This window comes from Anolis carolinensis, chromosome 4 (assembly GCF_035594765.1).
Source record: "Anolis carolinensis isolate JA03-04 chromosome 4, rAnoCar3.1.pri, whole genome shotgun sequence".
Classification (NCBI taxonomy): Eukaryota; Metazoa; Chordata; class Lepidosauria; order Squamata; family Dactyloidae; genus Anolis; species Anolis carolinensis.
In genome coordinates, this window is record NC_085844.1 from 125,514,520 (window position 1) to 125,526,926 (window position 12,407).

Consider the following 12,407-nt stretch of genomic DNA (forward strand, 5'->3'; position numbering starts at 1 on the left):
GTTTATGTTGGTGTCTATATTTTCTTTTCTTCTTATTCTATCTTTCCATAATCTTTGCTCAGATAGTTGGTGATTTGGCTCCAATCTGTCTCTTTTATTGCTTCTCCTTTGCTTTTTGATATGAGGTACGTAAGTCCATGTTTCTTATTTCCAAGAATCTTATTATCCATTCTTCTTCTTCTGGAATTGATTTTTCTTTCCATCTTTTTGCGAAGCATATCCTTGCTGCTGTAGTTAATAGGAAGAGGAGTTTGTCCTTGTTTTTTTCCTAATATTTGGTCATTTATACCTAATAGAAATGTCTCTGGTCGTAATGGTATTCTTATTTCTAGCATTTCTTGTAATCTTCTTCTGATTTTCCCCCAATAGTTCCCCCAATAGGTCCCGTATTTTGAGTCTATCTGGATGGGCCCTGTATTGCAACACAATGGCATTTGTCATCATGATGGTAGAAGGGGAAACTCAGTAACTTAAAGCTTGTCTTTTGTGTCATATTCTTATTCTTATCCCTGTTCTCTTTGTTGAACTCAGTACTATAATTTTAATGGGAAAATGCCCCATGTGACCTATGACTACACTGTGCCAAGGAGACTGTCACCAGCTCTTCAGACCGTTTCCCCTGTTATCAAGATGCCTATCCATCTTCACCTTCCGGGGCCCAGCCACAGTCGCCAGGATGCCATCCCTCCCATTTCTGAAGATTTTAATGACACTTGGATCTCTCTGGCACCAGATGACATTGGGGAACGTTTCACACAAGGAGAGGACCATGAAGGCATGGTCTTCAAGAACCAAAACTTTTTCCCCAGTAATTCCAGCGCTCAAGAAAAAGATTGGGACTGGAAGCACAGGGAAGAGGAGGAAAGATTTGGTTTCCAAGTTCGACAGGTTTATCATACAAATGGAGCAGGTGATGATGAAGAGCTGGGAACCAGCAGAGATCCAGACCTGGGTTGGTATCTTTTTCTTTTCACTTTATTTTCTCAAGCATGTGGAGTATTATGTGCACATGGGGGTTCAGTTTGGGGACTTGCTATGGAGATTAAAAGAATTTAGACAACCACAGTTTGTATTATTAAATGGCAGTGACATGAAGGGACCCTAACCCTAACGTCACCATCAGCTACTAATATGGAGAGCAGCAATTTGTGGTCACTGGAAATCACAGAGGACCTAGTGTACTATAACACTTCTGCTTATTTTTGTGGTGTGTGTGCATGTGTCAAAATCAGCAGATTTTCTAATAATAATAATAATAATCCCCCCTGCAGGTGCCACCTTGCCATGGTGGGGGGGGGGCATAACAATAACAACAACAACAACAACAACAACAACTTTATTCTTATATCTCGTCCCATCTCCCCGAAGGAACTTGGGGCGGCTCACATGGGGACCAAGGCCAGCAATACACAACAAAATACAATCACACACATACATTTAAAACATATAAACATAAAATCATATAACATGTAATACATTAAAACATACTCAAGCAATAGCTACTTTTGAGAAAATGATCAAATTCAGTGAAAGTTTTCACATTTGGGAGCTTTTTGTAAAGAAAAATTGAAAAGAAAACAAACTTTATTGTACAGAAACATAAATATGTTTCTGAAGAAAACATTATTTGGGTCAAATACTGCACAGGAAATATTTTCAGAAATAACAAAATTTGGGTACAAAAAGGTTTTCTTTTTTGCAAAAAAAAGCTCCAAAGAGCAAAAATGACCATAATCTTGCGCGCAAAAGAGACAATTGTAGATTTTTTTGGTCCTTGCATACAAGAATGAAGTAAACCAAATCTCTTCGAGTTATAATTGCTTCCTATAGAAAACTCACAATCCATCTTCACATTCTATTAGGCTTTCAGTACTTTGCTTCATTTAATCTATTTTTATTGGAAGTTATAAGGAAGGTGAAAAATGATGGACTTTGGGATGCAGATTAGTGGCAGGAGGGCAAAAAGTTGTAGAAGATTATGAGCAAAGCCACAGAAGCCATGAGGGAAGCTGTAATGACTATTACTAGCTGAGTTTAGTTTGTAACATTCAGAATGATTTAAAAAACAACAACAAAAAAACCAAGATTTCATTGCAAATTCCAATTCATTGCATAAAATGTAGACATTGATATGCAATGCATACAGACCTAACCTCTTTACTCTAAATTATAAATATCACATTTTCATAATAAATTTTTTGCTTGATATTCAAGCAGTGCTTCTTGTAAGTCAGAGCACGGTCCAGAGTGACTCCCAGGTATTTTGTTGTGCTGCAGTGCTCCAGTGAGATTTCTTCCCAGGTAATCCTCAGAGCTCGGGATGTTTGTCTGTTCTTAAGATGGAAAGCACACATCTGTGTTTTAGATGGGTTAGGAATCAGATGGTTTTCCCTGTAATAGGCAGTAAGAGCACCTAAAGCTTCTGAGAGCTTCTGTTCAGCTATTTCAAAGCTTGCTGCTTGAGCGGTGATGGAACAATCATCAACATAGATAGAACTTTCTGTCCCTTCTGGTAGTGGCTGGTGATTTGTGTAAATGTTGAACACTGATGGATGCTAAATTATAATTGTACAGGATGTAGTCAAATGAACATAATTCCAATTTGGGACAATTGGAAAGGTGATAAACTGTTTTCTTACAGAAAGCTGAAAATGTCATGTCTTTTCTTCAAGACCTCAAGCTCAATCATATTACAATCAGCACGGCTATGCCCCATGGTACAGCAAGGCCAGAACGCCAAGAGACCAGCAGGATTGGGTTATCCAGGCTACGTCTATTCCGGAAATTGTGTCTCCAAGATCTGCAAAATGCTGCGATTTGTAGAGAGTTGCATTACCTGGCAATCAAGCTGGGAAGGAAGAATTCAACAGCGGTGTTTTGGGGAGAACCATTGGTGGAGTTGCCAGAGGGACTGCGCAAGCAACCTACAAGGAAAAAAATTCTTCAACATGTAAATAGTGAAGTTTTCGCTGTGGATGAAACAACGAATGACACAGTTATGGCATCATCTTCCAAGCCCAGTTCCACCTTTCACCTGGGTTTTGTGAACAAACACCTGTCGGAAGCTCTTCAGGCTCCAGGCTCTGAAAGGTGAGATAGGAATATACTCCTGAAAGAAAACATGTCATCTTTGTGAAAAGACAGGTGTAATATAAAATGAGAATTTCCAGGGGACTGTCAGCCAAGGTCTGCAACTAGCTTCCACTTAGCTTCACCATTTTGAATGGGAGACATACTTTGCAGCAAACTGAATTTAGCCTTCTTTCAGTCTAATCCAGGGTTAAGGCGAAGTAAAAGGCTCAATCTGGGATAAAACACATTAATCTGGGTGTGCCGTGTGGACGCCCCAGGCTACTGCGTTTCCTACACTGCACTTTGTAGCAGTGTAGATGGGGCCTAAGTTTCTGACTGGTTGGCCTCCTTAATGACATCATAGGTGGCAACCAATCGGTTCTTGGCATAGCCAGCTTTATTCTGTGTTTAGAGAACTGCACCCTTACCCCCCACCCAGAGCACAACCTGGACAGGAAAGGAATACATTTAGGTCCAACTTGGATGCCTTCCTGGTGGAACTATTTGCTAAAAGACATGGAAAAACCTGTCCTGTTTGTGTTGGACTGTCCAGATCTATCCCTTATTTGTTTTGTATAGGCTTAGAAGATTTTTAAAGATCTGATGATAATTATGATGGTGATGAACGCTTTCAATGCCTCCTGACGTTATTAGTTTAAAAGCTTTTGAAAGTTGAGAGATGCTTAGTTTCTGAATTCCGACAAGAGTCATTTATTCTGTCAAGAATTATTGATTTGATTGAAAGGAGATGTAGTATGAGGGGGAATCCTTGCAGAGCCCAAGTAATTTTGCCATCCTTAATGCCAGGAATACTGCAGAATTCCTCATCATCAATGGATGCTGTCTGGAAAATTACATTCTAGAGCCACCAGTCATGCAGAGGCACAGGGTATTTTCTTCTTGCTGAGCTCACTAGAACCTTTCACTGTTTTATTAATCTTTTTCTTCTGGGTGTGCATTCAAGACATCTGGGACAACATGCTTTATCCTAAACTTTGGGAGTGAGCAGCTAAAAAAGAGGAACATTTTTGGTAGATCTCCCAACTGAATAAATATGTATGTTAGACCACTGAAGAATGACGAGTATATCGTGTTGTCGAAGGCTTTCATGGCTGGGATCACAGGGTTGCTGTATGTCTTTCGGGCTGTGTGGCAATGTTCCAGAAGTATTCTCTCCTGACGTTTCACCCACATCTATGGCAGGCATCCTCAGAGGTTGTGAGGCATGAATAAACTAGGCAAGGAAAGTAAATATATATCTCTGGAGAGTCCAGGGTGTGACAAGAGTCCTTTGTCAGTTGGAAGCCAGTGTTAATGTTGCAATTAATCACCCTAATTAGCATTGGAAAGGAAAATTAGCTCTTGCCTGGGAGGCATCCTTTGTTCAGAGTCATTAGCCATCCTTGGGGCTCCTCTGCCCTCAGAGTGTTGCTTTCCATCTACTGTTCTGATTTTTGAGTTTTTTAATACCGGTAGCCAGATTTTGTTCATTTTCATGGTTTCCTCCTTTCTGTTGAAGTTGTCCACATGCTTGTAGATTTCAATGGCTTCTCTGTGTAGTCTGACATGATAGTTGTTGGAGTGGTCAAGCATTTCTGTGTTCTCAAATAATATACTGTGTCCAGGCTGGTTCATCAAGTGCTCTGCTATGGCTGATTTCTCTGGTTGAATTAGTCTGCAGTGCCTTTCATGTTTTTTGACTCGTGTTTGTGCGCTGCGTTTGGTGGTCCCTATGTAGACTTGTCCACAGCTGCATGGTATCCGGTAGACTCCTGCAGAGGAGAGATGATCCCTCTTGTCTTTCGCTGACCATAGCATTTGTTGGATTTTCTTTGTGGGTCTGTAGATAGTTTGTAGGTTGTGCTTCTTCTTCAGTTTGCCTATGCGGTCAGTGGTTCCCTTGATGTATGGTAAGAACACCTTTCCTCTGGGTGGATCTTTGTCTTGACTCTCATGGCTTGTTCTTGGCCTTGCAGCTCTTCTGATGTCTGTGGTGGAGTATCCATTGGCCTGTAGAGCCCAGTTTCGGTGGTTTAGTTCACCTTGGAGGAGGTGAGGTTCGCAGATTCTTTGTGCACGGTCTGTCAGGGCTTTGATTGTGCTTCTTTTTTGACTTGGGTGACGGTTGGAGTTTTTGTGAAGGTATCTACCTGTGTGTGTAGGTTTTCTGTAAACTGTGTGGCCCAATTGTTGATTGGGCCACAATCACACAGCCCGAAAGACATACAACAACCCCGACGAGTATATCATTCTCTAGGACAGTGGTTCTCAACCTTCCTAATTCTGCGACCCCTTAATACAGCTCCTCATGTTGTGATGACCCACAACCATAAAATTATTTTTGTTGCTACTTCATAACTGTAATGTTGTTATTGTTACGGATTATAATGTAAACCTCTGATATACAGGATGTATTTTCATTCACTGGGACCAAATTTGGCACAAGTACCCAATACGCCCAAATTTAAATACTGGTGGGGTTGGGGACTATTGATTTTGTCATTGGGAGTTATAGTTAACTTACAATCAAAGAGCATACTGAACTCCACCAAAGATAGCATTGAACCAAACTTGGCACACAGAATTTCTATGATCAACAGAAAATACTGGAAGGGTTTGGTGGACATTGATCTTGAGTTTGGGAGTTGTAGTTCACCTACATCCAGAGAGCACTGTGGCTTCAAACAATGTTGGGCCTGGACCAAACTTGGCACTAATACTCAATATGCCCAAATGTGAACACTGGTGGAGTTTGGGGAAAAAAGATCTTGACATTTGGGAGTTGTAGTTGCTAGGATTCATAGTTCACAAAGAGCCCCTTGAACCCCACTAATGATAGAATTGGGCAAATTGGGTTTTTTTGGGGAGGATTCACCTCCTGTTTCCAAAAAGGAAGAGAAGGACAGGCAAAGAGATATTCCGCCTTCTCTGCCAAAGGGGTTCCTAAGTCCATCAGAAATATATGTTTTCTGATTGTCTTTGGTGACCCCCGGCACCCCCTCCTGACCCCCCAGAGGTCCCAACCCCCAGGTTGAGAAACACTGCTCTAGAAAGTCTTTCTAGCCCTTTCAGTGGCCAAGAAAAGGTAGCAATGGCTTTACTTTCTGTTGTAGATAACCTGTTCAGGATTTCTTGTAAGCTGTTTTCCCCTCCCTACAGCAATGACTTTGAACTGAACCCCCTTGGCCATGACGACATCAGCCTGGCGGACATGTATCGCTGGAAAGTATCTGCCTATGCTCCTTGTAGCTCTACATGTACATCAGGTAGTTTTTTTGGAGTAAGGGGGTGCTGGGGTGGTTTTGGAGAGTAAGTGTTGTAAGAGACTCAGGTCTTTGCTTTGTTGACATCTATTTACAGTAGAGTCACACTTATCCAACACTCGCTTATCCAACCTTCTGGATTATCTAACACAGTCTGCCTTTTAGTAGTCAATGTTTTTGTAGTCAATCTTTTCAATACATTGCGATGTTTGGGGGCTAAATTTGTAAATACAGTAATTACTTCATAACATTGCTGTGGATTGAACTGCTTTTTCTGTCAAATTTGTTGTCAAACATGATGTTTTGGTGCTTAATTGGTAAAATCATAATGTAATTTGATGTTTGATAGGCTTTTCCTTAATCCCTCCTTATTATCCAACATTTTCCCTTATCCAATGTTCTGCTGGCCCGTTTATGTTGGATAAGTGAGACTCTACTGTAACTGACATAGCTCAAGTGCTCTAGAATCTCATGAGTTGTAGTTTGGTGAGCTACCAGCACTTTTTGGCAAAGAAGGATGAAGGCCTTGTAAACGTATAGCACCCATGATTCTGTAGCCTTAACCACAGTAGTCAAGGTGGGTTGAAAGTAAACTGCATCAGTTCTACAATGTAGATGAACCTATAGAGAAGTGCTTGGGATTCAACATAGCACCTCTCATACATACAAAGCATACACATTATGTATTGTCAAAAACGTTTCATGACCGGAATCACTGGGTTGCAGTGAGTTTTTGTCAGAGTAATTTGCAGCGCAGCAGTAGTTTGATGGAATCAGTGGAACGCAGAACGAAGAGACATCAGAGACGTTGGTAAAACTATATACAAAGTTTTACTGACTTCAGTAATAATCAAGACAAACAGGCTTGCAGACAAAAGACGAACACAGGACTCTCACTCTAGGCAGACGGCACTCGACTCAACTCAGAACTGAACTGAACTGATGCAATCAGCAAGCAATACAGACAAGACACAAATTGCATTTAAACACTATCAATACACAAATCCCACATTAACAGTTTTTCAGGCTGTATGGCCATGTTCCAGTGGTACTGGAACATGCCCATACAGCCAAAAAAATTCAAAGCAACCCATCCAAACTATGCTTTCTCCCCCATTCTAGACTACTTATATATCCGTGTCATAGGATCTTTATTCTGGTTTGCTTATGTATGTAAGTGGACGTGTAAGCATGTTCCCCCACTTACTCAGGAGCACTTAAACTGTTGCTGTGCACATAACCATACTCAAATCAAATTATAATAATTTTATGAATTATTAATGTTAATAATGCATTTCTCCAGGATGTATTCTTGATGCATTCCCCAGCTATAACTATGTGTGTAGCCTGGCTCCCCAGACACACTTCAAGATTTCCAAGGAAGCAGAGAAAAAGGAAGTGTAGTGACTTCTACTTCCATATTTCTGGTCTTTCCAGAAGATCAGGTCACTTACACTTCTGGAAAGATGTCTTGCCTTTACAGAAGTGTGGGAACAATATTATCATTCTCTTGTGGAAGAAATGCTTACCTGCTTCCTCCAGTGAGACCCAGCAGCATGGGGAGAGGAAATGGGTATTCCCTGTGGGTCTGATTCCACGGCTTTTGGGAGATGAATGCCTGTCAGTGAATTGCCTTGTCCATTAGGACTGTGAATGATCATGTAACAAATCTTGACTGAAAAGAGCCATGTTTCATGCCCACCCAGGGATCAGCACTTCCTATGCCATGTGTGTCCGCTATGATGGAGTGGAAGTGGAGGAAACATATTGTGATGCACTGACTCGTCCTGAACCCACTCATGAGTTCTGTGCTGGCAGAGACTGCCAGCCTAGGTGAGTGGAACAAACCATCTCCAGAAATGTGTGTGTGTGTGTGAGAGAGAGAGAAAGATGAATAATGCTGTATTCATATGAGCCTTCGCATCCTAAGCATATTTTCTCAGATAAATTTTGATGACGATGTTTATTTAAGTATTTATTATACTGTTTGATGTTTGTAGAGTCAGTGTTAATTAACCACATTCCAACTGCAGTAAATTACAAAACAAAAGAAAAACAGGGTTCCAGTTATAGTGGAGTTGCTTCATAAATATTTCCTTGATGTATAAATTAGACAAACAGAGCACTCTGATTTTTTTTACTGCTTCCTCGGCTTCCGTTTATAATGGCTGTAAGTCACATGTAATAGAATATTTGACTTGACTTATGATGCTACTGTGCACTTTTGTCATTCAGTTTCCATCCTGAATCCTTAGTCAGTTTGTTTCCCCATTTATAGTACCTTTTACATGCATTTCCCCTGCTAGTTGAACCTTTCTGTGAAATGACAAGTGGATTGTTGTGGTGGTTGTTGGTATCACTGTTATTATTATTTTATTATATGACACAGCAAACAAGATAGATATGCTGGATTTCATATCACAAAATCACAAGTCGAACACTTCCCAAGCGTTTAGGACTGTGTGATGTATTTCGGATGATGTGTGCAGATCCCAGTAGGGTGGCCTTTTGCAGTTGACAGATCGTAATTTTGTCAATGTCTATTGTTTCCAAATGCTGGATGAGATCTTTTGGCACGGCACCCAGTGTGCCCATCACCACCGGGACCACCTGCACTGGTTTCTGCCAGAGTCTTTGAAGTTCAATCTTGAGGTCCTGATAGCGGCTGAGTTTTTCCTGTTGTTTTTCGTCAATGGCAACATCAATGATCCAAACCTTTTTTTCCCCACAACTGTGATGTCTGGTGTGTTGTGTTCCAGAACTTTGTCAATCTGGATTCGGAAGTCCCACAGTATCTTTGCGTGCTCATTTTACAAAACCTTTGCAGGTTTGTGATCCCACCAGTTCTTTACTGCTGGGAGGTGGTACTTGAGGCATAAGTTCCAATGAATCATTTGGGCCACATAGTTGTGCCTCTGTTTGTGGTCTGTCTGTGTGATTCTCTTACAGCAGCTGAGGATATGATCAATGGTTTCGTCGGTTTCGTTGCAGTCTGCATTTTGGGTCATCAGCTGATTTTTTGATCTTGGCTTAATTGCATTTGTTCTGATGGCTTGCTCCTGGGCTGCAAGGATCAGACCTTCTGTCTCCTTCTTCAGAGCCATAGCCAGGTCTTCTCCTTATCAGCTTTTCCTTCAATTTTGTCAAGGAACTTTCCATGCAATGTTTTGTTGTGCCAACTGTCAGCTCTAGTTTGTAGTGCGGTTTTCTTGTACTGGGTTTTTGTTTACTGTGCTTTGAGGAGTTTCTGATTTTTGACTTCAATCAATTAATAATTTGTTATTATTATTATTCTACTTTTTCTCTCTTAACAAGTGAAGCAATATACCATATTTTTCGTTTTACTCTATATTCCCATTAGAAATTTAATTTTACTCTTCTGACTTGAAATGCCGTCATGATTTAACACACAAGCATTTTGATACTGGGAAAAAATATTAACCTTTGTTGCATTTGATTTTTCTTTGGCTGTTCAGTGTCATTTGGACCAGGAAACATTTTTACATTGGCAAGTATGAACTCACCCACTAAACCAATGCCTGGAAGCTCTGAAACATATTCTTCTTGCAATTGATCAGTTTCAGAAGAATATTTTTTGCCAGTTCATACTTCTTATGTTTGAACTTTCTGAAGAATCTTGGGTTGTACTTGTATCAAAATGTACTTATTTTTTATTAGTCAAGTTGGGGTCTCCAGTTTTTGAAGGCAAAACTGGGCATAATTGCTTAGAAAACACAGTAGGACAGGTGCAACTTAGTTATATGTGAGATTCCTTTCTTTGTCTTCTTTTGAGTCAAAGCAAACATATATGTGCAACTAAAAAGCCCTTTCTTGATAATGCAACCCTTTAAATAGCTAGCCCCAGAGATGCGACCAAAAATCTGTCCTCACACTTTATTATTGCTCTTATCCTCATTGCTGCCATATGACCTATGCATTTTACTTATTAGCCATCCTTTGCACATGGTTGCACTAGTCCATCCACCCATGACAATTTTGGTTGCTGGTTGATGCCTTTTTATATATTGTTATGATGTTATTGTTTTATTCTGTTCACATTTTAAACTGTCTCGTTCAAGTTTGGCACCATGTAAGCCATCCTGAGTCCCTTCGGGGAGATGGAGGTGGGGTACAAAAAAAGTTATTATTATTATTATTATTAATGCACAAATGTAGTAGAGTCTCGCTTATCCAACCTTCACTCATCCAACATTCTGTATTATCCAAAGCAGTCTGCCTCCCACCCAGATCCACAGCTGTTTCTCTAGGCAACAACACTCAATGGGCCAACACACCCAACAACAACACATGTGCAGCCACACTTCCAAACAAGTGGCAGACTTGTTGTAAAACATTATGTTTTGGTGCTTAATTTGTAAAATCATAACGTAATTTAATAGGCTTTTCCTTAATCCTTATTATCCAACATTTTCGCTTATCCATCGTTCTGCCGGCCCATTTATGTTGGATAACCAAGACACTACTGTATAGTCACATCTACCCTGATCCACATCTACCATTACTTCATTGGCTTTCCTGGCTAGTCCTGATGGTAGTTGCAGAGTTGCGCTATCTTCCTGTTGATCCACCTCAAGCTTGCATATGTCTCTTTTTGGTTGTTGTAGAGGTTGGTATTCTTTTCCACCATTCACAAAGCCCCACTTCCGCACTCTAATAAACCATACAGCTGTCGGAGCCCCTCCTGAGTATTTCTTGACTGGTGAAGAGAAGGAAGGTCAGTTAAGTATCTTGCTATGCCTCTGTAGCCAGATGCAGAAGGATTCTGATTACATCTGTTGACCTAAGCATATGATGTAATAATTTTGCATTTGGTTATGGGGACACATGGGGACATAGCCAGACTCTTATCCAGTTCCCCACCATCTCTTTTTAGACCAGTCATGGAATGCATTGGTTCAGTTGTGAGCTGGAGGAGATCATGTTGAAATGAAATATATAGTGTAGTTCTGCATATACAAGTTTTACAGTATGTTGTGCTCTCTAGCATCTTAGCCTTGAAGTCCAGCAAATTGGGGGTGACTAGATAATAAAGAAAAGCACTCTGAGTAAGTAACTATTGTTTTAAGTTTATCATATGGATTGAGCAACTCCCCCGCCCCTGCAGCTGTCTCATGTAGTTGAATGGACGATTCCTCCTCTCTTAGTAAGCCAGTGAGATATTTTGGCTCCACTGTTCTTCCAAATGCCCTCAACTAAACAGAAGTCTCTCTTTTCTTTTGGGTCTTGTGTGAAGGTGGGAGACCAGCCGATGGAGTGAGTGTTCCAGGACTTGCAGCGAAGGCTTTCAGTACCGAACTGTGCGTTGTTGGAAGATGCTGGCTCCAGGATTTGATAGCTCTGTTTATGATGACATGTGTGAGTCAATTGAACTAACCAGACCCATGGAAAGGAAGCAATGCAGAAATAAACCTTGTGGTCCACAGTGGGAGCTGTCAGAGTGGTCTGAGGTATGTGCTTCTTTGTTAGGATTAAACAAAAGAATGGTCAACAACAGAGGTGTGTGTGTGTGTAATGGGGAATGGTATTTATTTATTTAGTAAAAGAGGCAAAGATTTTCCCCTGACGTTAAGTCCAGTCATGTCTGACTCTGGGGGTTGGTGCTCATCTCCATTTCTAAGCCGAAGAGCCGGCGTTGTCCGTAGACACGACCAAGGTCATGTGGCCGGCATGACTGCATGGAGCGCCATTACCTTCCTGCCGGAGCGGTACCTATTGATCTACTCACGTTGGCATGTTTTCGAACTGCTAGGTTGGCAGGAGCTGGAGTTAATAGCGGCCACTCGCAGGGTTTTAACCTGGGACCTTTCGGTCTCCAGCTCAGTGCTTTAATGCACTTCGCCACCGGGGCTCCTTATTTATTTATTTAGTTCATACATTTATAACCTCCTCCAGTTTGACCAGCTTGACGGGGGTGTTTTGATTGTGCTTTTCCTGTATGGCAGGAGGTTGGACTGGATGGCCTTTGTAATATTTTCCGACTCTATAATTTATGATTCTATGACCTATCAATAGGATCGGGACCTCAGAGTGTCAGTGATTCATCATGTAAGG

General features: G+C 41.0%; 1 protein-coding gene across 2 annotated transcripts in view; it reads left to right on the forward strand.

The window, feature by feature from the left end:
- LOC100564784 (ADAMTS-like protein 2) overlaps positions 1–12,407 on the forward strand; it is a 63,248-nt gene that overhangs the window by 33,358 nt on the left and 17,483 nt on the right. For both annotated transcript variants that reach the window (XM_062977746.1, XM_062977745.1), the window contains 5 exons: positions 532–952; positions 2,673–3,090; positions 6,232–6,338; positions 8,042–8,168; positions 11,590–11,803. In XM_062977746.1, coding sequence (XP_062833816.1) covers positions 532–952; positions 2,673–3,090; positions 6,232–6,338; positions 8,042–8,168; positions 11,590–11,803 — 1,287 coding nt within the window. The remainder of the gene's footprint in view (positions 1–531; positions 953–2,672; positions 3,091–6,231; positions 6,339–8,041; positions 8,169–11,589; positions 11,804–12,407) is intronic.